The following is a 27,901-nucleotide window of genomic DNA, read 5'->3' on the forward strand; positions in this document are numbered from 1 at the left end:
ATTTGTGAGCCAAGGTACCACTGTATTTCTCCGTATTCTGGCCCAAATCAAACCCTCTTCAATTACCCACAGTCTACTCATTTCCTCTCTGTCCCAAGGAAAATAGTGGGTCAATATGTATTTTATTTACTAGTTTCAAGAAGAATAGCAAAGACACCCAAACCCCAATCACTAATAATACCAAAAAGGAAAAGAAGAGCGAAAAACAGTGACAGGACTTTGTACCTATACAAATGAACACAGGAATAAGAATCTCTCAGCACACACACCTAATCAATAAAGATTGATAAACAGGCATAACAGAAACATTAGTGTGACAGTATTATTATAGAGAAAAGCCCTTCAATATAATTAATTCCACAGATGCAGAGGTAGTGGTCAGTGAGGAAAGAGAACTGAAGGAGAGAGGCAGAAATAAAGGCATTCAAAATAAAGGTATTTATTATATTTCTTTATTTTAAGTATTATAGTCCTCCTCTTGCCCTCAGCTACCATTTTCTACAAAGAACCACTCCTGTATCTATCTAAAAACAGTAAAATGCTTGTGTGTGTGTGCGCGCGTGCGTGCGTGCATGTATATACTCATGTTGCACTTTGTGATGTAATGTTAATGGAGGCTCAGCACTGAAGGGCAGAGAGAGCATAGGGCAGTGGCTTTCAACCACAGGTACATCAATCAGTGCCAGTCCATGGGATGTTTCTTGCAGCTCCATTGAGTGCGCGGGGGTTGGCTGTGCTCTACCACCTCCTCTTTGGTTAGCATCGTGTTTCTGGGGGGTGCCCCAGTGCCACGGGGGGGGGGGGGCAGGGAGGGGAAAAATGGCTCGGTGGGATCCAGCTGGGAGGAGTGCTGCACCGATTTTGGTATTTTGTTCTTTTGTTGACATTTTCTATTGCTCAATTTGTTGGAGAACTTTTTTTTTTTTTTTGGTATTGTGTTTGGAAAGTAATACACAGAATATTGCATTATGTGTATGGTGCTTTTTGTTTCTGCCTCAGCCATTCTCAAGGTGGTGTTCCTGTTTTCGCTGGTCCCCAGCTGTGGAAAGGTTGAAAACCACTGGCATAGGGGATTGAGGGGGAAACAAATCTCACCACAACAGCTGGTAAGTGTACAGTAACCATTTATTTATATAGGAGAAATGAGCTAGATATAGCTGAACATATTGCCTGCTCAAAAGTCTTTAAAAATGAAGCGTCTTCCAATCTACATAGCCTTGTCTTAGATTTCTAAGATGGGCACTAGGGTTTAAGATGAGGACAGTAGCCGTCAGAGCACTGGTGAATCAGATGAAAGGTTCCACTAGCATCTTGATTCCTCAAATGACCAGCCGCCATTGCCATCACTGCCATCACTGCCATCACCATCACCTTCCTGCATATATATTATGCCATTTTTCCTGTTGTGAGAAACCCAAGGCAGCTTACATAGATATTTGTAACACCCTTCCCCAACCTGAAGTCTGAGGCTGGTGGAGAGCATCAGGATGGAGAAGGCTGGCCAACAGTAAGCCCTCAAGCCAAACATAAGGACAGCATGTTCCCCAGCAACTGTTATTTAGGAGCATACTGCTTTTAACCTTGGAGGTACCAACATGGAAACAAAGAAACAGAGCGAGGCAGAAGGGGTCTCCCAGGCCATCTAGTCTGACCCCGACATGCCTACAATGCATGGATACCTTGACATGCCATATCATGCCAAATAACATCTGATAGCCTTGGTCTGTCTAACCCCCACCCCCTTTTAAGGACTGACAAACTGTACATAATCATGATAGAAAGCATGGAGAAGAGTGCTTTGTGGGAGATAAACCAGTACACATTTGTCAACTTTATAGCGTCACACTTTGAAACCCTAGTGCTACCTCTCATTCATGACCCCATTAGTTGGGATGAGGGCTATTCCTTCATCTCCAAACTCTCAACCATTCCTCAAACTACAGCCTCTTCATGCAACAGAATTCTGTGATAAACATACCGAACCAAGGGAATACCTATCTGCAAAAATTCCATTAAGGCAAAAGTGTTTTGATAAACAAAATCCCAGGAACAAGAACTTATGAGGTCATTATATTGTAATCAGCCCTCTTCTATTTTTAACCATTTGTCATTCCTAACCTAAGTTCACTCCCTGTTACTATAGGTATTTTTTTCAAGTGGCGAATGCAATGCAGTTTGCAATGCAAAACAGTTTGCAATTCCAAGCAATGTGGTTATACTTTATCTTGTGCAGCTGCCAGCAGTACCAATCTCTGTAACTGTCTGCAGAAATGTTAAAGATCAAGTTTGATTATATATCTAAAGCAAGATGTTATCATCATAAGCAGCTAGTCAGCTCCTGCATTAAGAAAATTCATTAGGCCTTACATCCATCTGCTTAGCCACAGAATTCTAGAGACTTATCTTCTACAACAGGTGCAATGAAACCTCTTGCTCTTGGAAACAGTGTGCTTTCCATGTGCACTCCCACCACGTCAGCTGATGTCAGTTATATCAGAGTTAGAGGGTCCTGGTATCATTGACTTGCCAGCCAAAGCAGGAGCTAGACCTCCTCCAGCCAGCACCTCAGTTAGAGAGCCAGCTTTACTCCATGCAGGCTGTTCCTAGCTGGCAAAGCAAAACTGGCTCCTAGATTAAGGAGATAAGCATTCCTCAAGGCAGCATCTTGGTCAGGGAGCACTGCCTGGGAAATCACTGGTTCTCTTGCATAAATACATTTCATGATTTAGCCCTAGACAAACTAGAATCAGTACAGCATAGGGCCACAAGGATGGTGGCCAGAGTGCAGGGAAAGTCATATGAGGTGAAACTGAGGGAACTGACTCTTTTCAGCCTGGAGGAGACTCCAAGGGGATTTGTTGGCAACATATAGGTACGTAAGGGGGTGCCACACAGAGGTAGGTAGAGACCTGTTTTCCCCGTAGAGGAGGGCAGGACGCATTCCAATGGAACAAAGCTCAGGGAACCAAGGTTCAATTTGGATGCCAAGAAGTACTTCCTGACAGTTAGGACCCCAAGGCTATGGAATGGGCTTCCACAGGAAGTGGTTGAAGCCCCATTGGTGAAGGTGTTCAAGGATAGGCTGGACATGCACATGGTAGGCGTGTCATGAGCTGAGCTGACTGGAGCCAGGGGTCAGACTTGATGGCCTGGGAGGCCCTTTCTGACTTACTCTGTTTCTAAACTAATTTAGGAGTAGGAGAGAGAAAGAAATACTTCCCAAATTAGTTTTAAATTAAAATGACAATAGCCTCTAAAAAAGAAATTGTAATCCAGTTGTTAGTGGTGACAGTCAAGCATCCCACAAAGCATGCATATATTTATTTATGCTTTGTTTGTTATGAAAAATCCAAATATTTGCTAATGATTACATGAATCTAAGCTTATCCTTGCTCATTTTGCATACATTTGTGCCATTTGGTTATGGGGAAAGGTAACAGTATGACAGTATTGCAAAGAGATAGTTATTTAAAAATAAATCCACTTTAGTTCCTCAAATGGTTTGGAGAAAGTGAAAGAGAAACTATCTCAAATGGATACAAAAGTAACAAGTCCATAGGCTAGCTGCAGGGGGACAAAAATGGAAAAGTTTTCCATTTCAGGATCCAATGTATTGCAACATGTAGACAATAAACAAAATTGTAAAGAGTTAAGAATGCAAGTAGTATATGAAACATATAAGGCATTATCCAATGACTGTCACTTTCACAGAAATTCCTTATTTACCAGTAGTCATTTCACCCACCATATATTGTATTTGTTCCACTTAGAAAGAACAACTTTAAAAATATAGATTTTGTAATTGACATACAAGAAAGGCTAAAAACGTGCCTGACAATGTGTTGAGATTAAATGGAGGATACTGCACTTTTAAGACAACCCTAAACATTATTTTTAAATCAATCCAGACAAATGGGCACGCTACACATAGCTACCAGAGAAAGAATACAATCCCCTTGCAAGGGAATCCTGGTAGATTATAAGGGGTGGGGGAAGAGTGGGACTCTCAGCATACAAGAGTGTGTTCTACTGACCTGAAGTGGTCATCAAGGAAGAGAACTGTGATCAACCACTTCAAAAGATAATGTGCATTTTCCTCCTCCTGATGTGTCCCAAAGATGCAGCAGAAATCCAAAAGCTGCAGCCTTCTCAAAGACAGGGCATAAACACCAAGCACAGGCTAACAAACAAGACAGAAACCTTCAAGGTACCATGCCATCCTAGTCAATCTATTGAAGGGAATGCCTCTCTTGTTGTGGACATGCCTCAGTGTTAGGATATGTACAATACAGACTCTTGAGAACAGCAGTAAAGGCCCATTTGTCTACACAAGGTATACAAGGAAGTGCTGTCTCCTGTGTTGCTACTCTCTTCACTTTTAGAAAGATCACAAAGACACATCTCTTAATTTAGCCTATTAAATTATGTAAAATTTATTTTTTACCATTTTTAATGTTATTTTTATGTAAAACTTTAATCATTTTACATTGTTGTTCACTGCCATGATGGCTGTGCTTTCCTCTCAGCAGGTTACTGCTTTCCTAAATAAAACTGGCAGAGGCAATGGTGAGATAAAACATAAGACCAAAAGAAGAACACAAGGACAGTTAAGGACAGTTATGAAGGCTCAGACCAAAGATCTAACTAATGTAGCATTCTGTTCCCGTGGTGGACAACTAGATTCCTACAGGAAACCCACAGCAGGACACAAACGCAATAGCATTATTCCCCACTCATGTTCCCAGCAACTGGTATTGAGAGGCATATACCCTCTGAGAGATTACAGCTTGTCGGCCCGATAACTATATCCTCTATGAATTTATCTAATCCCTCTTTAAACCATCCAAGTAGGGCCCCACTACATCCTCTGTATCTCTCAAAATTCAGCTTCATTTAATGACCCCAACTTCTGGTGTTATGAGAGTAAGAGAGCCATTCTCTCTACACCATCCATAATTGTATACAGTTCTGTCGTGACCCCTATCCTTTACCTCTCTGTGGTATATAAAAGTAAGTATGTCTGTAAAATTACCCTTGAAGGAATTTTAAAATACCTTTAACAGACCTGGGTTTGGGTGCAGAGGAAAACACACAACCCAGCAAGACAGTTGTTGGAGCCTCAGCAGCAATGGCAGCATGGGCCCAGCTGCAGTTCAAGTGACTGATCTGAATGAAAATGGATTCAGTATCCCTCCAGAGTTTTGTAGATCCAGCAAGCAAGCAACAAAGGAGAACTGATTGAGAATGACTGCATACTCAAAAGAAAAAAAGTTCCACACAGTCCTTTCATTATCCATCCTCAAGATTGCCACTCTTCTCCTCCAAACATGTCAGTCAACATTTGATGTCTCCATTAGGAATTGTTTTGTTAAAGAATTTTGTATTTTGGTTCCCTCAAGCCTAGTAATACCTTCCACTTGTGCATGGATGGTGTCACTTTGGCTATATAAAGACAGGGAATCAGACAATGATTTTGCTATTAATTATATGCAAGAAGATTATTATTACTGATTATATTTCTGTACCATCCAATAACCAAAGCTCTTGGCAAACTTTTCAAGTCCTAGTTAACTTCTTCTGAACCACAATCATGGTTGTGCAAACCCCATCTAATGCATGCACTTAATGTATATATAGCTTAGTATTGTGTACCCACTCCGAAAATATTTAAATTGAAGGGTCACATAAAGATACATAAATTCCACCCCCCCCCCCCAGTATTGAAACCAGCAGGGAGGTCTTTTCCAGGGGAAAATGGGATTTCGGGAATAATGAAAAGCATGCAATACTCACTTTATCAAACCTAATTATGTGCTATTGCTTATAATATTAAATATAATATTAAATATATCATTTATAACTTAGTGTATTCATGAAATTTACAGGGCAATCCTATGCATGTTTACTCAGAAAACTGACCTACTTTGTTTTGTAAATCTGACTCCCAAGCAAGTGAACATAGGATTACAGCCTCAAAAGTATACTTGACTTACTGCAAATTCCAATGAAGTAATTCTGCCAGAAGGAAACTGGGAAGGAGACTATTCCTCCTTCCCCTGCATGTACTCAACATGTGCTCTGGAAAACACACACCACCACTTTTTCAGGTGGCATGGAGGACTGCATGGAATGGTGAACAGAGAGGGAGAAAGTCTACTAGTAGGACATCAGTTTCCACCCCAATTTATATTTAAAAAATGAAAATTATACACAATACTAGGGAAAACTATTTCACTATATGCTTCCTAAACACTTGAATCTTTCATTCTACCATCAGAAAGGTAGGAAAATAAAGGGAAAATGTGTAATAAACAAAAGAAACCATATTATTTGGATGAAACAGTCTTATATTATATGATTCTCTCATAAATACAGCAGTACACTCTGGGTGCAGAAACCTATCTTGGATTTGTATGTTGTCTACATTACAGAAGAATTATAGAACTCTACCATCAAAAAATATTTAACAATTGAAGAAATTACAATTATTAAAGATTTTGGATAACTTGGCTCAGTCATCAATTCACACAGAGACTGCAGCGAAGAAGTTCAAAGAAGAGGGAGACCTGGGAGAACAGCAATGAAGGAAGTAGAAACGATCAAGTGTAAGGAAGTTTCACTAGAGATCAAGCCAAGATCATCCACACTATCGTATTCCTTATCTGAAAGCTAGATTGGATGGGTCCAAAAGCTGGACAATGAAGAAAGATGACAGGAAGACTGGTACATTCAAAACATGGTCCTGAAGGAGAGCTTTATGAATATCCAGGACCAACAGAAAGAAAAACAAATGGGTCTACATCAAATCAAGCCAGGACTTTCTCTGGAAACAAAAGTGACAGAATTGAAGCTGTCATACTTTAGGCACATCTTGAGCAGGCACAACTCACTGGAGAAGACAATAACGCTAGGAAAAGCTGAAGGCAGAAGAAGGGGGGAAAAGACCAAATATAAGATGGATCAATTCTATAAAGGAAGCCACAGCCTTGATTTTTGGAAAATTCACTGGGTCACCAGAAGTCAGAGATTTCCTGTTGTTCTTGTATGCTGACAACAACAACATATCTCTAAACTCTACACAGGAATTATTCTAATATTGTAAACTGTTCTACATCAATATATTCCTACTACTCCCTTGTCTTAAAAAGAATTTTTCTCATAAATAATAATAATAATTTTAATGCTCCTCCAAATCTCTATTTTTATTTTTATTTTTTGGAAAAACTGATATAAGGCTCTCTGAAAGGTTGAGGGAGCCTCTTTCCATGTATTTCACATCCCTCTCTAGCGGCATAGATATTTTAAGTAAAGAAATAAAACTAAGAAGCAAACAGAAAAAATGAGTAAATGTACAAGCAGATTAATATGTGTAAAAGCTAACTATGTAAAGTATGGTTTAAGTAGTCATTGCTAACACAGACCACCAATACTTTTTGTTTCAATATGATATTCAGCCTTTCATTCAAATGAACCAAAACAAGATTTCTTGAAAGCCTACGGCTAGGACCATGGTGTTCACTTCCTTAATTAATACCACCAAATCCCATTTATGGAAGTGCTTCCAGACAATTTTCTGTGCTCTCCTCCTTCTCTCTCAGCACACCATATTCACTAGAATCCTCCACAACCTTCAGAAAAGGTTTGACAAGAATTGAAAAGTCACTTTCTACCAAGCACGCTCCAAGCCAACACTACTCTGGATGCATACTACAGGATATTTTAATATTGCCTCTTGAAGAATGGAAACAATTCACAAAAATATTTATACCACTTTGTATGATAAAATGTGATCCACTGGAGAAGGAAATGGCAACCCACTCCAGTATCTTTGTCATGAAAACCCCATGGACAGAACCAAAAGGCAAAAAGATATGATGCCGGAAGATGAGCCCCTCAGGTGTCCAGTATGCTGCTGGGGAAGGGCAGAGGGCTAGTACTAGTAACGCCAGAAAGAATGAAGCTACTGGGTCAAAGCCGAAAGGACACTCAGTTGCTGATGTATCTGGTGGTGAAAGGAGAGTCCAATGCTGCAAAGATCTATACTCCATAGGAACTTGGAATATAAGATCCATGAATCAAGGCAAGCTGGATGTGGTCAAACAAGAGATGACAAGACTGAACATCGACATCTTCGGAATCAGTGAACTAAAATGGACAGGAATGGGTGAATTTAATTCAGATGACCATCAGGTATACTACTGCGGGCAAGAATCCCTCAGAAGAAATGGAGTAGCCTTCATAGTCAATAAAAGAGTAGGAAAAGCAGTACTGGGATACAATCTCCAAAATGACAGAATGATCTCAGTTCAAATCCAAGGCAAACCATTCAACATCACAATAGTCCAAGTCTATGCCCCAACCACTGGTGCTGAAGAGGCTGAAGTTGACCAGTTCTATGAAGGCCTACAACACCTTCTAGAATTAACTCCAAAAAATGATGTCCTTATCATCATGGGGGATTGGAATGCTAAAGTAGGAAGCCAAAGGATAACAGGCAAGTTTGGCCTTGGAGTACAAAATGAAGCAGGGCACAGGCTGATAGAATTTTGTCAAGAGAATACGATGGTCATAACAAACACTCTTTTCCAACAACCCAACAGACGACTCTACACATGGACATCACCAGATGGTCAACACAGAAAACAGATTGACTATGTGCTCTGCAGCCAAAGATGGAGAAGCTCTATACAGTCAGTAAAAACTAGACCAGGAGCTGACTGTGGCTCAGATCATGAGCTTCTGGTTGCAAAATTTAGGCTTAAGTTGAAGAAAGTAGGGAAAAGCACTAGGCCACTCAGGTATGACCTAAAGCATATCCCTGATGAATATACAGTAGAGGTGACAAACAGATTTAAGGAATTAGATCTGATAGACAGAGTGCCTGAAGAACTATGGATGGAGGTTCGCAACATTGTACAAGAGGCAGCAACTAAAACCATCCCAAAGAAAAAGAAATGCAAGAAAGCAAAATGGCTGTCTGAGGAAGCTTTACAAATAGCCGAGGAAAGAAGGGAAGGCAAGGGAGAAAGATACAAACAATCGAATGCAGAATTCCAGAGAACAGCTAGAAGAGATAAGAATGCCTTCTTAAATGAACAGTGCAAAGAAATAGAAGAAAATAATAGAATAGGGAGGACTAGAGCTCTCTTCAAGAAAATTGGAGATATGAAGGGAACATTTCATGCAAAGATGGGCATGATAAAGGACCAAAATGGCAGGGACCTAAGAGAGGGAGAAGCGATTAAGAAGAGGTGGCAAGATTACACAGAAGAACTATACAAGAAAGAGCTTAACGTCCCTGATAACCATGATGGGGTGGTCACTGACCTCAAGCCAGACATCCTGGAATGTGAAGTCAAATGGGCCTGAGGAAGTCTGAGCAACAACAAAGCTAGTGGAGGCGACAGTATTCCAGTTGAGCTATTCAAAATCCTAAAAGACGATGCAGTAAAAGTGCTACACTCAAAATGCCAGCAAATTTGGAAAACTCAACAGTGGCCACAGGATTGGAAAAGGTCAGTTTACATTCTGATCCCAAAGAAGGGCAATGCCAAAGAATGTTCAAACTACCGCACCATTGCACTCATTTCACATGCTAGCAAAGTGATGCTCAAAATCCTACAAGCTAGGCTCCAGCAGTATGTGGACTGAGAACTACCAGAAGTACAGGCAGGATTTCGAAGAGGGAGAGGAACTAGAGATCAAATTGCCAACATACGCTGGATCATGGAGAAAGCTAGGCAGTTGCAGAAAAACATCTACTTCTGCTTCATTGACTATGCTAAAGTGTTTGATTGTGTGGATCACAACAAATTGTGGCAAGTTCTTAAAGAGATAGGAGTACCAGACCATCTTATTTGTCTCTTGAGAAACCTATATGCAGGTCAAGAAGCAACAGTGAGAACTGGGCACGGAACCACTGATTGGTTCGAAATTGAGAAACGAGTTCGGCAAGGCTGTATACTGTCGCCCTGCCTATTTAACTTATATGCAGAGCACATCATGAGAAAGGCAGGGCTAGATGAATCACCAGATGGAATTAAGATTGCTGGGAGAAATATCAACAACCTCAGATATGCAGATGATACCTCTCATGGCAGAAAGTGAAGAGGAACTAAAGAGCCTCTTGATGTGGGTGAAGGAGGAGAGCGCAAAAGTTGGCTTGAAACTCAACATTAAGAAAACTAAGATCATGGCATCTGGTCCTCTCACTTCCTGGCAAATAGATGGGGAAGAAATGGAGGTAGTGACAGATTTTATTTTCCTGGGCTGCAAGATCACCGCAGATGGGGACTGCAGCCAAGAAATTAAAAGACGCTTGCTCCTGGGAAGGAAAGCTATGGCAAATCTAGACAGCATACTAAAAATAAGAGACATCACCCTGCCAACAAAAGTGCATAAGTCAAGGCTATGGTTTTCCCAGTTGCAATGTATGGCTGTGAAAGCTGGACCATAAGGAAGGCTGAGCGCCAAAGGATTGAGGCCTTTGAATTGTGGTGCTGGAGGAGACTCCTGCGAGTCCCTTGGACCGCAAGGTGATCAAACCGGTCAGTCCTAGAGGAGATCAACCCTGACTGTTCTTTAGAAGGCCAGATTCTGAAGATGAAACTCAAATACTTTGGCCACCTAATGAGAAGGAAGGACTCCCTGGAGAAGAGTCTAATGCTGGGAACAATAGATGGCAAAAGAAGAAGAGGACGGCAGAAGATGAGGTAGCTAGATGGAGTCACTGAGGCAGTTGGTGTGAGCTTGGGTGGACTCCAGGAGATGGTGGAGGACAGGAGGGCTTGGAGGAATGTTGTCCATGGGGTTGCGATGGGTCGGACACGACTTCACGACTAACAACAACAACATGGCCTTTGAATCACAGCAAAGCTTGGTTACCAAGCCTCATCAGCTACATCGTCAGAAAAAAATGTTGTTACTTGTCTCAGGTTAATCAGTGTCAAGGCTTCCTTAAATGAAGTGTAGCAAATGCACCCTATCATACCACAATCCACACAGAGAAATATGACTTAGCCAGAGCTATAAAAATAATCTGAAATGTTTCATCCATTGAAATACTATTCTTTACAAGAATTTCAGCCTCGATTTCAGATGACTAGATCTGCAGAATCTAACTGAAAACCAATGGCCAAATCTACCCTGCATGCTAAACTCAAGAAAGAAAAGCCTCAACTACTTCCCCTTTAGCTGCTGCTGCTTTTTAACAGACAACCATGCAAATCTCCCTTACAAATGTCTTCACTTTAGACCAGAAGCCAATAGCAATAGCACCCTTTTCTTTCTTTCCCTGGCCTTGAACTAAAACCTATAATTCAAGAAAACATTTCCAACTCCGTGGAGCAGCAGCATAGCAATCTGCTGAATATAACAGGTTCTTCAGCTCTTATTCCACTAAAGCAAGCCACATCACCAGCACAGGATGCTCTCAGGCATCATGAAACATCTTGTGCTGTTGTGTAAATAAAAAATCTAAGGTCAAATCTTGGCTGAAAATTTTGCTTTAATAACAAATTCATGAAAATGATTTTTTGTTCAAAGTTAATTATCTAGTTACTGACAGTATATTTATGAGACCTGAGCAAGTTTGTCAAGAACAGGACATTTTGGAGAGCATTCATTCATAGAATTGCCATAAATCAGAGATTATTTATGGCACTTAACAAAAACAAATGGCCAGTATCTTGACCAGAGGTTGCTTTGCATGGGTTCTCAGGAACTCTAAACTCTATAGAGGATTACAAAAAAATTCAAATGCAATGGAAATAAAAGCAGAATTTCAGATTGTTTGTAGAATACAAGGATTAGTTCAAAGTTGACAAAGTCAAGAGCTCTCACAAGACCATTCCTATTATTGTCAATGAAACCAAAATAATTAATTCTCACTGGTTTTACTACAATTACTAGCATGGGATATTTATCCTGTTTGCACCCGTTCTTCAGTAAAAGCAACCCTCTGTCTGGCCCCCGCTGCTGTCCTGAGTTGCAGCCTGATAAGCCTAACATTGTGTGATTCTTCTTCTTCTGCTTCTTCCACAGTTAAGTATTTGGCCATCCACATTTAGAAGTTTTCAGGTGTGTTTTCAAAAAGTTGGATCAAATTACATGGAACTGTGGGCTTGATGCAACTTTAGGTGGCATAATTAATTCCCTCCCATTAGCTTCAATGCAAAGAATGCTTTGGTTTGGTTTTGAAGATCAGAAATGGCAAAAAGAATCCTGCCACCCAGCTCTAGTTATTAAAAAGCCAGCTGAGCTTTGGATGTGGCACAGGCTCCACTGTAGATCCCTACACTTATCTGCCCAAATCAGTAAGCAGGATTGTCCTTTTAAGGTAAAAATCTGCTGCCCTATTTAAAAACTCTTCATAGAAAAACATATAAAAGCTGCAGATGGTGATCAATGTCGTAGAAGAAACATTCCTTCTTTTTTCTTTACAAAGGAGGAAATGCCTTTTCTAAAGTGATAATTGCTATAGCACATGCATGAACCATCTAAAAATATAGCAAGTGCAATTTTAATCCCAACGTGATTATTTTATTCAAAAGTAAATTCTAATTGCTTCTTTCATTAGGGCTGAAATCACATACTGATTTCCTTTGGAGTAAACCCCATGAACAATGGGATGTACTTCTGGGTATGCCCAGGATTGTGCTGTAACAGGTAAAAAAAACTTTAAGATGTCACACTGAGTATACCTTTAGAGAAGTTGTAATAGCTCATAGAGACATGTAACATCTGTTTTGGTTCTTGTTTCCAAGTAGAAATGCTTAGCATCCTTATACTAGCACATCATCCTGAGGCCTAACTGAACCAAATCAGTAACACCTAATTTGGCATCAAAGTCAAAACATCTGCACCAGCTACTATAATGCTCTGGATCACCCCATTTACGACAGTGGTACCTTGGCTCACGAACTTAATCCGTTCCACGACTCTGGTCGCAACCCAAATTGGTTGTGACCCAAGTCAAAGTTCCTCATAAGGTTCAATGTAAATAACGTTAATACGTTCTGTAACCTTTAAAAAAAAAAATCACAAAAATTTGAAACAAAGTGACAAAGAATCACAAAGTAACAAAGAACAACAAAGATTGCGGTCACCCCCCACCCCACAACATGATTGTGGCCATCTCCCCCGCCCCCAAGCACAACCAAGATCGTACCTGTCTTCCCTGCACAAGCACGACCATGATCACAGCCAGCTCCACCCTCTCCAAGCACGGGCATGACCATCTCCCCCGCACCAAGCAGGGAAGACGGGCGCAATTTCAATTGTCACCCAATGCGGAGTTCATGACCTGAGGCAATTTTTTTCTGAAATTTCTGTCCGCGACCCTATTTGGTCATGAACTGAGGTGTTCATGAGCCAAGATACCACTGTAATTTTTTTTTCCTGATGCAAAGCAGTATGTCCCCTTTCTTATCACTGACATCCAATTGCAGCAACATTGGATTGGTCAATAAAACAATAAATCATGTATTAGGTAACCAAATAGTCACTGATAATCAATGAATCAGATCAGAATATACAAAGACCATCTCTCTGCCTGGGATACCAACCAAGTCATGATTCTCGTAGTCCACTTTTCTCTGTTTCTTAGTATTTCATATACCTAGCCCCCAGGAGCCATCAGGTGCTTGCTGGTATGGTGGGAGCCTCACGTAAGAACATATATATCCACATATTATTCACTCTCATGCACCATTTGCTCACACCATGTCTTGTGTACTTACAATATTTAAAAACGTTCTGTTTAAGACAAGAATGTGCAACTTGTGTCGCATTCCCTTGAAAGTAACTGCCAGAGGCAGGGTTTCATTATGCCACCATTCACATACCAACTACCTCCACTCAAAATCACGTACATAATCAAGGAAAAAAATATTGGAACAAGCTTAATAGTTCCCACCACACAAGCCTTCCACTTGCTTCCTAGGACGCTCTAGGCTGGGAGTTCTATGGCGGATACTGTACTGCCATTTAGTTCCCCAAGTGTTTTTTCACTCTTTTCTGTAGTGGCAAATGCTGCGAGTCACAAGGACTTGGTGGGTTGCTCAAGAGCCCATGGTTTTCCTCGCTGTGCTGTATTACATCTCTACCTGTACTACAAAATAAAGATATGTACTCTTTTTAGTATATTTACAATGACACCTTTCAATTAAAGTCATCAAAGTGGCTTATTATTTAGCGAATACAAGAGGTACAGTTGTAACCATACTTTCAAAAAACAAAACAAAACAGAATCAGAAAATGCACGACCAGCTCAAGTGGCGCAGGAGTATTAGCATGATATTCCTTTCTGCAGGACAGCTGATGTCAGTCAGCTGGAGGCAGGGGGTCCAGTTGGAACAGAACCTGATGCTCCCTTATTTTATGAAGGAAACTTACACCCAACCTGCCAACATATTTACACTGCTCAGAGCAGTGAAATTTGATCTTGAAATTTGGGTTCCCCACATAAAATCATGAAACCAGGAAGATAAATGCCCACTAGCATAATAGGGGTTTTTTTTGGGGGGGGGGGTTGACCACACAAGTTTAAGAAAAAAGTAAGAGAACTGGATGGACCTCATGAGTGAAGGTGTTCCATAGTCTTCACTATCATAAAATACAAGCAGGTTTCAAAGTATTAGAAGAGTCATGCTGAAACAGAGCAAAGCCTGTGTAGCTTAGAATTCTTTTCACACAGTATGCCTATGAGAGGCCCTCAAACAGGACCTGAAAAGAAACACACCCTCCTGCTCTTGTTTCAAGTGACTGGAATACTACGTAGTCATCAATATTGTGAGTCCTTTTCATGAAATTCAGCACTTAGTTTTTGTTTTTGTTTTTTGCTATGTTCTAATGCAACTGGACAAATTCATTTACGTAGTTCACAAGAATCAAATGGTACCAAATCATAATCAGGAATGTAGAATTGCCTTTTTTAAAATATGAATTTCCAATATATCTTTATTTAAGTTCTAACCAATCAAATCTCAAACTCTGCAAATATATGTGCACAGGTTTAATCTTTATATAACATTATTCCTACTAATATCCCTCTTCATGTAAACTTAACAATGGGCACATTAAAATAATGGACACGTGGACAATGGACACATTAAAAATAAGTCCATAATGAGAACAGTCTAGAAGAATATTCCAAATGTTGAGAAATTATCCTTAATGATAAGCTAAGATGAAAAGATTTAGAATTAGCTTCAAATTGTTTGTATTTAAGCCACTAGACACTTGGAGTTCCCCACTCCACCAGTCTTGATATATATGCTTCCAAGTTATCAAGCATTCTCACATCAAAGGTGTCATCTAACACAGATGTGGATATTTCACAGGCTACATATACACAACCAGAACAACTATCAATATTCTTTTCTTGATAAGTCATGCACATGCTTTTAAGGGAAGACTGAGGATGGAGGAAAGCTATTAATTTAACTTTTATAAATGCTACCAGCAAAAAAGACAAACTTAGTATCAGAGAAGTTCCCTCATCAATAACATACTATTTGTGTATATTACTTCCCATTTACTGAAAGTTAATAGAAGTTGTTCAACAGAAGTTTTCAATGTGCTAGAACTTGAGTTGTATCCCCAGGAAGACCAACTTCAAACATATTTTCACAGCCCATGAGCAATATTTTCATACATAATTCTGGAAGTCTGAAGAGGCATGACAGTGTCTGCCTGGAAGGAGTGCATCCCAATGCCAATACCTCTGGGTTGTGTCTCTTACCTTACTAGGGTGCAATGTAACTACAGCACAACAATACAGGGAGCATCAGCCTTGCTGACTTGTCAGAGATGCACTCCTTTTCCCTTCCAATACAATTCAAGTGGCTTTCACTGTCATCACCAGGCAGCCAGATCTGATTAGCTTCACGACAGCATCAAGTTAAAAAAAAAAATTATCCAACTGGCTATATTTACTAACAGAACAAAAAAGCTCTGGTCAAAAAACAAAAAGGGTATGTACAGATGTAGAAATGGAGTAGAGGAAGCTGCAAATCAGGGATTGGGGTTCAGGGACCAGTTTGTGCTGCTCCAGTCATCTTTCTCCTTTTTGAGGGGAAAATGTGGCACAGTCAAGAAAAAAAATGGATTGTGCACATCCACACACTGCATTTTCCAGTCAGTGAATAAAATATACAAGCAATTCTATGATTCAGCATCAAAATGCAGTATACATAATTTTGACCTCTATAAAATATTTATACCAGAATGGATCCCCTTAAATGAATTGGTCAGTGTCTCAATCATATGTATCCCTATTGCTAGTAGAATCAAAACCATTTACTTATTTCATTAATGAACTAAGGCATTAAGCAAGTCACTTTCTCTCAATCTCATGTGCAACTCAAGGATAATACATTTCAGACTGTAAGGATTACTGAGATAATATCTATAAAGAACTTTCCACATTTGAAACATATTACATAAAATATTGCTATAAATGCTAATTATTGTTATTATCCAAGTTGATATTGTAATCACTTTTCCAGAATTCAGAAGTCCAGTATAATTCAGAACTACCTGCAATTGTGAAATAGCTTTCCTATAAAAAACCCAAACAAAACACACCTATCTGAGGCACTTCAGCTATACTACTCTTTTCACAAGGAATGAGTTCACACATCATGCTAAGCTACCCTGAGAATAAGCCACTATGGGTTGGCTGTTCACTTGTTAACCAGACAAACTATCAGAAGCTTGCTGCGGATTGTTTTTGCCCCAATCTTCCCACCAATCCCCATCATGTATCTCAGGTGCCTTTGCAGCAGAACTGTTATTTTCTTGGCCCCTACATCAGCACCCTTTTCTACAACTGATCCATTGGATTTCCAAAGGAAACTCCACATACACCCATCAGATTGCCAAACTGAATTAATTTTCTGAGCACTTATTGACTCAGTAAAGTGTTCACAATTTGTAAAACAAAAATTTCAGAGTCTTGTGCAAGAGCATTTGTCTGCTAATCAGCACAGCATACTGATGCTCCTCCACTCTTGTTAACATCCTTGTCAATTTCATCCTCCACTTTGGCACTTCTCTTGCTAGCAAGCAAGGCTTGCTTCATGCAGTCCCATGCAATTGCTCCTACCACAAAAGCCTCCTCATGCAGCCACTGGCTGTGTTCAACTCCTCACCCCTTCATATTTGTCAGTTCCATCTCTTGGTCTCCATTGTTAACTGTCAGATATACATGTGAGGTACAGAGCAGTAAGACTGATCACTAAAATACGCAAAATTTATTGTCAGAGCAGTAAAGCTAAGGGGAAAATTACATCCATTTCATGTTAGAAGAGTGAGGCAGATCTCTACAAATACACACATTTTATGGCATAGAAGTAAAGCTAAGAGGAAAAGATGCCTAAGATTGAAATGTTTTTTTTTTTAAACTGTTACAGGATACACATGCATTTACTTCAATGTCATATCTTCTTAATGTATGGCAGTACAGGGTGGAGGGCGCTGGAAAGGAATGAGATAGGGTGGTGGCAACACTAGTGGGATCACAAAAAGTGGCAGGGAGGTTTTACCACTCTTGCAAGGTGGCTTTCTAAGCTTTCTAGAGAAGTCACAGTTCAACCTACTGAATTCAGTTATCACAACAAGCCAACATAAACAACCGAACAAGTTATGAATTCTCAGGGAGGTTTGGTCTTAAAAAAATAAGCCACCCTGAAGCCATCAGGTTTGATGACACAACCACTCACCTTAGGTGGGTGGTTGTGTCACTTGAATCCGGCCAGTATATGCTAAGTGAACTTAATAGGGAGTTTGCCTGTAACCAACAGACCACTACACCAAGGCTCATCGAGTTACATCTAGTAAAGCATAAAGAAATGAAAGCTACTATGGGGGAAGAGGCAGAGTGAACACTCAATGAGCAGGACAATTACAGCACCTACACCACATGTTCACATATCAAAGACAAGGAAATGGTAGAGTCACTGCAAGACAGTGGATAGAGAATGGGCTTGGCTGTCATAGCAGTAGAGGAACTCCTCCACCCTGCAGGAGAAGAAAGAAGAAACAATCACAGCATAATGGGGATGAAAGCAATCCCCATTAGATGAAAACATGGATGTGTATGCAGCATAGCACAATCTATGTGCTGACTAATACAAAACCTTAAAAAATGCTGCAAAGGCTCACAACTCACCACAGGTCAGGTCACCAGAAGTAATCCCACAGCATTTCAATCAACCATGATACATGTTAGGTGTGTCCTTGCATAAGGTCTGTATTAATGTAGGTATATGAAAACAATCATATAAGGCAGTTAAAGAGAGGTGTTAAAGACATTACACAACACTAAAATATAGTTTATATTTTGTAAATCATTGAGAAATGTCCAAAACACTAATTAGGTAATTAGTGTGATATAGAAATAAGTAAAAGTCATCAAACTCATACTGCATTCATAGAGTCCTGAACTGCAGTTTAATTTGTCCAAACAACAGACCATTTTTCTAGCTGCACCAGACTCATTATCTTGGCAAAGAGATATTGAATCATAATAAATTTAAACAGCTGATCTAAGCTAACAAGAGCATCCTCTTGTGCAGTCATTTTGTTAGCATCTGGTAGCTTACAACTCTAGGAATGTAGGAAGCTGCCTTATAAAAGTTAGATCATAAGTCCACCCAGTCTAGCATCATCAACACTGACCATCAGCAATCATCCAGAACTTTTCCTGTCCCCGTTGGAGGGTCTGCAGATTGAATCAGGGCCTTCAGCAAATAAAGCATATGCTCTACCACTGGACTACCTGCCAAACATCGAGGGCAAGAAAAAATAGAAATATAATATTACACCTGTATTTACTAATCTGTGATCCCATATGAAAAGAATTCTAACTTGGCAGACTAGGTCTCTTTCAAAACAAACAAAGTTCAACTTTATTAACCCCAATGCTTTAATGTTCAAAGACTGCATGTCTATGTTTTACTAGAAGACATGAAATCCTCAGATTTCAGATACTGGCACTGCACATTTAAATAATACACAGTCATGTGGATGAAAACCTAAGAATATTTCATTCCTCAAGGAAAAAACTCAAAATCTTAGAAAATAAATCTTGAAAGTATTCCATGTAGATATTAACAAATTTAAACAAAAGCAAGTAAATATATTATTCATCACTAGGCTTTCATTAACAACCAAAGACCAACCAGCAACCTAAGCAAGTGTCAGTTTCCTACTTTTGTTTGCAACCAGGCACATGACAGTCTCCATCCAATGAGGAAGTATTATAGTTCTGCTCTGCCCAGGAAAAAGCAATCTATTTATGAGAATTCCTGCTCACTGCCTTTCATACCTGACACACATATACATACTGACCAGCCAAAAAGATTATGTCAACAGTAGTGATAAGGCTCAGCTCTAACTTCAATTTTAAAATCTCTTCAGTGTCTTTCCACAAGAAAGTTTTGGTAAGAAATTATCCAGAGTTTTCGCAGTAAAACTTATCTGCTTTTAAGATTGTGAAATCTGGTCTTAATAGTTACTTTAAGAACATTATCAGGATTCACTCTACTAACGTTTAGTAACTCTCTGGGGATCAAGCTATTTGGCGGAAGATAGAACACTTTTTCACGGCTTATCTCCCCTACCTCAAAACTACTTAAGAGGAATTCTCCAATTACCCCTCCCCATCCCGGATACCAGCACTCTTTACAAGCCTATTGTTATCAGACACTGCAACGGTTTGCTCAAAACCAAATGGAAAAAGATTTCACCAGATCCCCTGAGAGATTCCATTCAGACTCAAGATCCCGAAATCTGAAGGCACGGGCAGCGGAAAGCACCTAGCCTGTGTTTGTTTATACACGATCCTAAACCACGAGACAGCTTAGAAGGCAAAGGGTAGTGTTAGTGATCAGCCAGGTGGTGCTAGCGAGGATGCAGAGGGCGGACTGGCAAGCGCAGGGGAACCAGCAATAAGTTCGCTGCCCTGGGAATTGCAGGGGATGGACAAGCCGAGGCCTGCACTATCAACTGTACTGCCCCTTAAGAATGGGAAAAGAAAACATTACCAGGAAGGGGGTTGGGAATTAAACGGGTGGGAGTTGCTCGCTTACAGCGTGGTGGAAAGAGGCGAAGGCGCAGGAGCAAAATATGAGCAGCGTCGCTTTCCCACAGGGTGGAAATGACCGGATGGGGGTGTTATTTTTACATGAATGGAGAGCTCAGGCGCAGGTACGGATGGATTATTTTCTCGGTGAGAATAGGCAGGGGCTCATGGAAGTCGGCCTCCCGTTTATCAAAAAGGGATTGTGGGGGGGGGGGATATTAACTGTTGAAATGCAATGGTACCAGTATAATGTACAAAGGAAGGAGTAAATCAGAACGGACCTCTCTGCGAGGCAATCGTGGGGGGGGATACCCGCCGGTGCAACCCTGGGGCTGCCGGGTCTCTCACCTCGGGAAGGGGCGGAGCCTCCCCGCGGCGAGGATGGAGGCGTTTGCAGGAAGCGCTGCCGCGGGCGGCCTCACCTCCGAGGAAGGGGGGGGGGGGGATGGCCGGGGTATGCGTGCGTACGGGGCTTTCTTTCTTTCTTCCTCTTGTGGGGGGTGGGGACGGTTTGCATAACCTCTCACCCCTTCATGAGGGGCGGGAGCGAAGAGAGGGAAGAATGGGGAGCCTGAAAAGCGAACTATTTCCCAATTTCTCCGTCTCTCACCTCGGTGGGGGGGCTGATCTCAAACAGGTCCAGCCGGTTCGCGTTCCAGTGGTTGATGATGTCGGCCAGCTTGCGCCGTTCCTCTTCCCGGCTACCTCCACCGCCGCCCGACATCCTCCTTAGCTGCCCTCCAGGACTCTCAAAGCCACCACCTATACGATAGGAGGGCCGCGCCGGGCCGCACGGCTAGTGCGCAGGGTTCCCGATAGGGTGTAAAAATAATAATGAATAGTAGTAATGGGGGAAGCGCAGAGAAGTCAGTCTTCTGTTACCGCCCCTCGCTGAGCAAAACCACCTCCTTTCGGAAAACCAGACTTTGCCCTTTCGCTTCAGTGCAGACACCGAGCGGCTCTCGGTTCGGTGGCAGCGCTTCCTGTTCAGCAGCTTCTCTCCTTTGCCTCACGGATCACAAGCCGCCGCCTCCCTCCCCGCCCCGGTTGTCTCCTTTCCTCCCCTCCCCTCCCCGCCTTTTCTCACAGAGCGCGAGCGAGACAGGCAGACACCGTTCCGTGCGCGCGGCCGCCCGGCCGTTCTACACGAGCGCGTCACAAACGCCGCTCGCCACCAACCCCCACCCAGTCCTCTTGGCGCGCGTGCGCGCGGCCGGCCGCCCGCCCGAAAGAAAGAGCGTATGTGTGTTTGTGTGGCTGCGGATGCGCGCGCGCGCCCGTGTGCCTGTGTATGTGTCAGGTTACTAGCCGGCGAGTGCGCGCTTCCAAAAGAAGCCGAGCGCGTGGTGCCCGCGCCTCCTCCCCACAAAGCTGCTTTCTGCGGTTGTGTGTGCGTGCGCGCGTGTGTCGTGAGGAGAAATTAGCAGTTGAGGGCGTTTGGGTTTGAACGGAGCGAGGAGGGCTATAGCAGCGCGGTAGGCGGTCGAGGCGGCAAGAACAATAAAGGGTGGCGGCTGAGAGGGGCTGGGTTTGCATGTACTAGCGCTGGGCTGCGCATGGAGGTACTGGCGATTGCGTTAAGGGTTTTGTTTTAAACCATTCCCTTCTGAAGACTCAGGAGGAAGATTGCAACCTGGTTAAGCAAGTGAGTGCATTCATTTAAAAAATAGAGTAGGATTTGCTGGATCTAGGTTTACGTGGATCGTTCATCTCCGCCAGAAAGAACTGCCCAGCAAGACCCCGTTACCCACCTGCAGTTTTCTGTGTACAAAATAAGAATAACAGTGGCAGACCTGCTAAGATGGGAAGTTTCCTAGTCATATATTACATTTATTCACACGCCGTTTTCCTGGGATGAGAGGAGCAGAATGGCTGATACGGGCAGCAATCTCATGAACATTTCCCTGGGAATAATAAGTCCCATGGAGCTCAATGAAGTTTACTTGTGAGTAGGCATGTTTAGGATTGCACTGTTCCGGCCACTTACTAAGAGTAAGCCTTGTTGAACTCAAGTGGGTTGTGTGATTTTTTTTAAGTTACTTGCAGTAGATCTTCCAGCAATTCTTTCCCCCAGAAATACCTCCTAGAAAAGATACTGCATCTAGATACTGCTTCTAATGCTGAAGCTAGGTACACTGGAGGTAAACAAGGCCCCGCTGTCATTGTTCTTCCTGTGCTGAGGCAATTATTTCGAACAACAATCGGGGTGACAAATTGCACAGTAAGGAAGCCTGTGTCATGTGGGGGCTTTAGCTTTATAGTTTACTCAGAGAAAAAGTGTTCTAGTAGTCCTTTTAAGCTGAATAATTGATTTTTAAAAATATTGCAAATAAAATCAATAAAATGGAGATAATACCAATATAAAGTGAACAATATGCTTATCTAAAGAATACGCTTTTCTATCTAAAGTTGAAGATTTGGGGCAGAATGTAGCTCAGAAGGTACAGGGTTCAACCCTAACCCTAGCCTGATAGGCTAGGAAGAAAGAAAACTGCCTGAAATCTGGAGAGCTGCTGCCATTCAGTATTGTAAATAGTGTGTTAGACAACTAGGGCCAGACTTCATGTAAGGGAGTCTCCTATGCTCTATTTTCCCATTTCCCTAGAGGAATAATATGAATAGATTTAGCCAGCTGAAATAAACCAATGTGTTAAAATGCATCGCTCTTCAACAGAATTGTGGGATGCAAGCAGAGAGCCTGCAGGTGTTATGGATCAGGAAAATGGGTTAAGATGTAGGTGTGTGCATGCATATAAACAAAACACACACAAAGCCTATATAAGGATCAGCTGAAGAACTGAAATTGGGATAGCAAAAGAAAGCAATAAATAAGAGAGAGGAGGATGGCCATGCCCACCTCTCTGCCTTGGTGAATGAGTCATCACCTTGAGTCCAAGGAACATAGATAAAAATGAGAAGGGTGCTCTCATTGTACAGGACATATCTGTCATTAGGTCATGTTTTACACACATTCTTTCTATTCTCATTTGTTTCATAATAAAAGTTTGCATTTTGGAACTCCTCTGAAGCCAGAAACATTCTAAGCTACTATTTTCTGCAAACATCATCAGTCCTCAGTGTTCAGGGGAAGCTTTTTGTGGCTGGACAATGAAGGCTGATATTTAGTTAACATGCATTTAAGTGTTTTTTTGTAAGTGTTAAATGCCTGAGAGTTATGAAGTAGGACAGGGAAAGGCCAAATGAATAATTTGTCTAGTACTTAATTGTCAACTCACAGTGCAAGCATGATTTAGTTTTTTAACTATAGTACTTTTTGTAGACATATCCTAGAGGGATTCTCTACATTTGTTCCTTATCCTGGGGTCTACCTTTGTTGACTACCTAAGAAGGCATATGTGTTATATATCAGGTTCAATCTATGCAACTTCAATCTGTCTCAGTGGATCTGATCTTTTAAACTATGGTACACACTTGCATAAATGCAGGGGGGTTAAGGAGGACATTATTTTTTTCAATGCAGAAATTTCATGTGAAATAAATGACATATTTGAAATGTGCAGTAACAAAATACTTAGAGTTTATGATACAGCTATAAGAGAGTTAAAGTATCCCTTTAAAGTTAGAAAAATGAAAAGGCGCTTCCACATAGCCAATGCAGGAGATAGTAGGATTTTTATTTATTTATAGTGCCCAATAGGCAAAGCCCTCTGGGCAGTTCACAGCAATTAAAAAAAAACAAGTACAATAATGAAAATGGATAATAAATACAAAAGCAATAATAAAAAATCAAGTTCAATAAAGTTCAATATACAAAATTTAAAATTCCAAAAACTATCTCATTAAAAACTAGACCTGTGCAAACTGTTTCATCATTTGCCATTAAATGTCTCAGAGCAGTCTAAACTTGCTGACAAAACCTGGTGTTCATGCCAGGTGGACCTCAATGGGAAGACTGGGGGATGGGGATTACTGCTGAGAAATCCCTCTGCCTTGTAGCCACCTTCCAAGCTTCCCTTGGAAGTCACAGTCTGGACAAGGCCTCAGATACAGATAATAATGCCCAGGTAGTTTCAGGTCAGAAGAAGCATTCCATCAGGTATTATCACAAGCCATGTAGGGCTTCCTGTGTTAAAGCTAGCATCTTTTTTCAGGCTCAGAAGAATACAGGCAAGCCAGAATTGGTCTTACAAGTTTGAACCCTCTTGTCCCAGTTATTAACCTGGCTGCAGCATTTTACACAAGCTGCAGCTTTCAAACAGTTTTCAAAGGAAGTTCCACACAGAGTGCATTGGAGCAGTCTAATGTCAAGGTTGCCATAACACTTTCTCTGTCCATATAGAGGTATAGCTGGGCAACCAGCCAAAGCTGATAGAAGTACTTTGTGCCATTGAGGCTTTCTGGGCCTTTAAGTGACAAAGATGGCTCCAGGAGGGTGATTGTCTAGCATTTTGCATGGCCCAAAATCCTCATGACTCCATGAAAACACACCGCAATATAGAACTTATTATGATCAAGTTAATAAGAATATTCTCATACAGCAGGGCTACTGGGAACAAAATGACATCACTGCAGAGATACACTCACGGTATGTTCTTAGAACATGCCCTTCATCATACATGCTGCAACCACAACCCTAGCAGAAGTTCCATTATCAAACCTCCTCATCTGTGATGTTTGTACCTTGCAAATAAACAGCTTTCCCACATAATGAGAAATATTACAGGTCAAAACAACATCATGGGGAACCCCTATAAAAACCTGTGATCAAGGCAAGCTGATAGCACTTAAGAATCCTTCCCTAGAAGCACCTTACTGAGTCAAATAGTGCTATATGTGGTTTTCCATGTCATTTATAGTTTTCTTCTCTACATTCATGTTACATTGCCAGCCCTTAAAATTGCCCATTCTTTGGGGCACCATAATGCAGTGATTTCAGGAAGCTTTTTAGGAAGACTTTTTCAATAGAATTTTAATGCCATTTTCAGCCCTTCTGAGACTTTTCTATACAGTTAATTGTTTTTTCTATAAAAACATATTTCCTACTTCTTGATCTTTTTCTCAAGAATGTTGAACTTCTATTGCATGGATTTCAGTTTTGCACAAAGGAAATGCTGTCTCTTCCACAGATCATTAATCCATTGTATTGCAATTGCTGGATGGAAGTTGGGTATAAATAGGGTCTAAGCTGGTTGTAAAAAGCATGGCTACAGAAGAACTACAGAAGTGTACTGTCAACAATGAAGGAATCAAAATTGTGAAAGATTTTGTATACCTTGGCTCAACCATCAGTTCAGCCAAGAAAATTGAAGATAGAGACTTGAAAGGACAGCAATAAAGGAACTAGAAAAGATGATAAAATGGAAGAATGTTTTATTGGAGAACAAGCCAAGATCATCCACACCATTGCATTCCCAATCACTGTATGAATCTGGAAGCTGGACAGTGAAGAACGATGAGAGGAAGAAAATGGGTGCATTCAAAACATAGTCCTGGAGGACAGCTTCACAGATGCCCTCAACTGACAGAAAGGAAATCAATGGGATCCTACATCAAATCAAGGCAGAACTTTCTCTGGTAACAAAAATTATAGAAATGAAGCTGTCATACTTTGGACACATCATGAGAAGGTAAGACCTACTTGAGAAGGCAAACATGCTAGGGAAAGGTGAAGGCAGAAGAAGAAAAGAAAGACCAAGTATTAGATAGATCAGTTCTGTAAAGGAAGCCACAACCTTTAGGCTACAGGAGCTGAGCAGGGCTGTGAAAGACAGGACATTTTGGAGAACATTCATTTATAGGGTCATATAGGATATGGCTTGATGGCACATAACAACAACAACGAACCAACTGTAGCAAATACATTCTTATGCCTTTTGTGTTCCCTTCCTCCATGATGCAAATCCAGTGCAGAAGCAGTTACCTAATGATAATTTTCAGTGGGTTAACATGAGCTAGGTGACATCTCCTGAAAAGGATTCACATTTTTAATCCTTTTGAAACTGTTCTCTTGAATTAAGTATGGGATTTTTATATTTTAAATGTATGTTTGTAAGCCACATCAAACTGCAGGAGAGAAATAATGTAATAAACTACATGTGCGGAAAACCCTTATGTGAATCAATGGGAGGAGTGAACCCCTGGCCTGAAGGTTTTGCATAAGAACTTTGGATTCAGGCTTTTGCCTCCAAAGAGGCTACTATAGAATATGTATCAAGTGTTCTTCTGTATCTTCTGTAATAAGAGACCACTGATTTACTGAGGTCACTGATTTACTGAGTATTTTCCTGTCCTGTCATTAGCACAAGCTACCTGTTCAGCTGTGTGCTATCTGGGTGGTTGTGTAGACTTTGTTTTGCCCTAGCTTATTGCACTTAAATTTTTCCTCATGTTTGTAGAAAGTAAGGCAATTCTGAATAACTCAGATCACAGTTTTGCAGATGTGGATCAGGGAGAAAGAGAGGAAGAAAAGGCCTTAGAATATTAAATGCAGTGTATAAAAGCCTGTTATAGTTAATATGTTCATCTGTGGTTTGAAAGCCCAAAACCTACACTGATTTTCTGAAATTCTATTAGGATAAAAATAATCTGATTAATTTCATCTTTTGAATTTTTATACAGGAGAGTTGCATATTTGCTGGATTGCATTAAATGGTTAAAAAGGTATCTAGTTTGAATTGAGACTACATTCAGAAACCCTTTATCAGTGTGCATTCGTATACTTTACCTTTAATGATAGTCTTGCAAGTTCCTTTCACAGCCATAGCACATTATACAGAATGAGATAGCTGTACTTCTATTTCACAGCCACCACCTTTTAAAAAATAATAAGTTTAGATCTAAAGTACAGCACTAAAAAATGACGTGCTTCAAAAGATGGTAGAGCATCACTGCTGAAGGAATTGTACTGCATTTTGCCACTTCCTTCAAAGCCTACTTTTCTGTTTCCTCTCTGACATGGTATAGGAGGAAATGCTCAAAAATTAGGGTACTTCCAAATGGAGGGCTCATTGTACTAAAACTCAAAGAGCATTGTGCTGCTATTATGTCTTTTTTCTTTAATGCATTTGTGTGTGTGTGTGTGTGTGTGTAAAGACAGATGTGGTGGGAAAACTTGGAAGGCTACAGATTGAAGATTACATCAGACCTAGAAAGTTCTGTGAATGAAGCAATGTGATTGCACAGGAAAACCATCTAAAAGTACTCTTACAGTACTACTAAACCTGGAAAAGGGAGTTGGTGTAGGGAAGAGTTGTACTACTTGTCATTTGCATCACAGGCAGTATCTGATAGGCTCCATTACATTTGTTCATGGTAATTATTTGGTAACTGCAGTGACTAAGCTATCTGAGGGCAGAACTACATTTGCTGGGGAAAAGGTGATATTTCTTCCATATAAGCAGAACATTCAGGAAGTATATGTATGCTGCACTCAACAAATGGGTAGGGTAACAGTCATGGCACTAGACTTTTTGCTAGTCCCTCTCATTCCACAGTTTCTACCAAAAGCTGAACTGTCTCCAGTAGTAGTGGGATGGGGGGGAACTCTGGAACATAACAGGACATAGTGTGGAAGTCTGAAGTAGGTGGGGGGATAGGTAAAATTGGGTGTTCTGCTCAAGCAGTTCAACATTGGATGCAACTATGTAATGGTGCATTACCACAGAGATAAGCATAAGTATTCTTAGAGAGTATTCTTCCTGCTCTGCATTTTTGCTAGTCATCTATCTAGCGGAGTTGCTTTGGAGGGGAAGGAAACGTTGCTGGAGTAGCTTCAGGATCTCTCCTATCCCAGTTACCCCAGGCTCTTCTACTCCCCATTCCCCAAAATGCCACCATTAATCCTCACAGAGGTCA

General features: G+C 41.0%; 1 protein-coding gene across 16 annotated transcripts in view; it reads right to left on the reverse strand.

The window, feature by feature from the left end:
- AFDN (afadin, adherens junction formation factor) overlaps positions 1 to 21,123 on the reverse strand; it is a 119,557-nt gene extending 98,434 nt beyond the window's left edge. For all 16 annotated transcript variants that reach the window (XM_044421271.1, XM_044421192.1, XM_044421166.1 and 13 more), the window contains exon 1: positions 20,697 to 21,123. In XM_044421271.1, the coding sequence (XP_044277206.1) occupies positions 20,697 to 20,810 (114 nt within the window). In that variant the 5' untranslated portion in view covers positions 20,811 to 21,123. The remainder of the gene's footprint in view (positions 1 to 20,696) is intronic.
- Between the last annotated feature and the right edge of the window lie 6,778 nt (positions 21,124 to 27,901).

This window comes from Varanus komodoensis, unplaced genomic scaffold (genome assembly GCF_004798865.1).
Source record: "Varanus komodoensis strain SLA01 unplaced genomic scaffold, ASM479886v1 scaffold1, whole genome shotgun sequence".
In the NCBI taxonomy this organism is placed as follows: domain Eukaryota; kingdom Metazoa; phylum Chordata; class Lepidosauria; order Squamata; family Varanidae; genus Varanus; species Varanus komodoensis.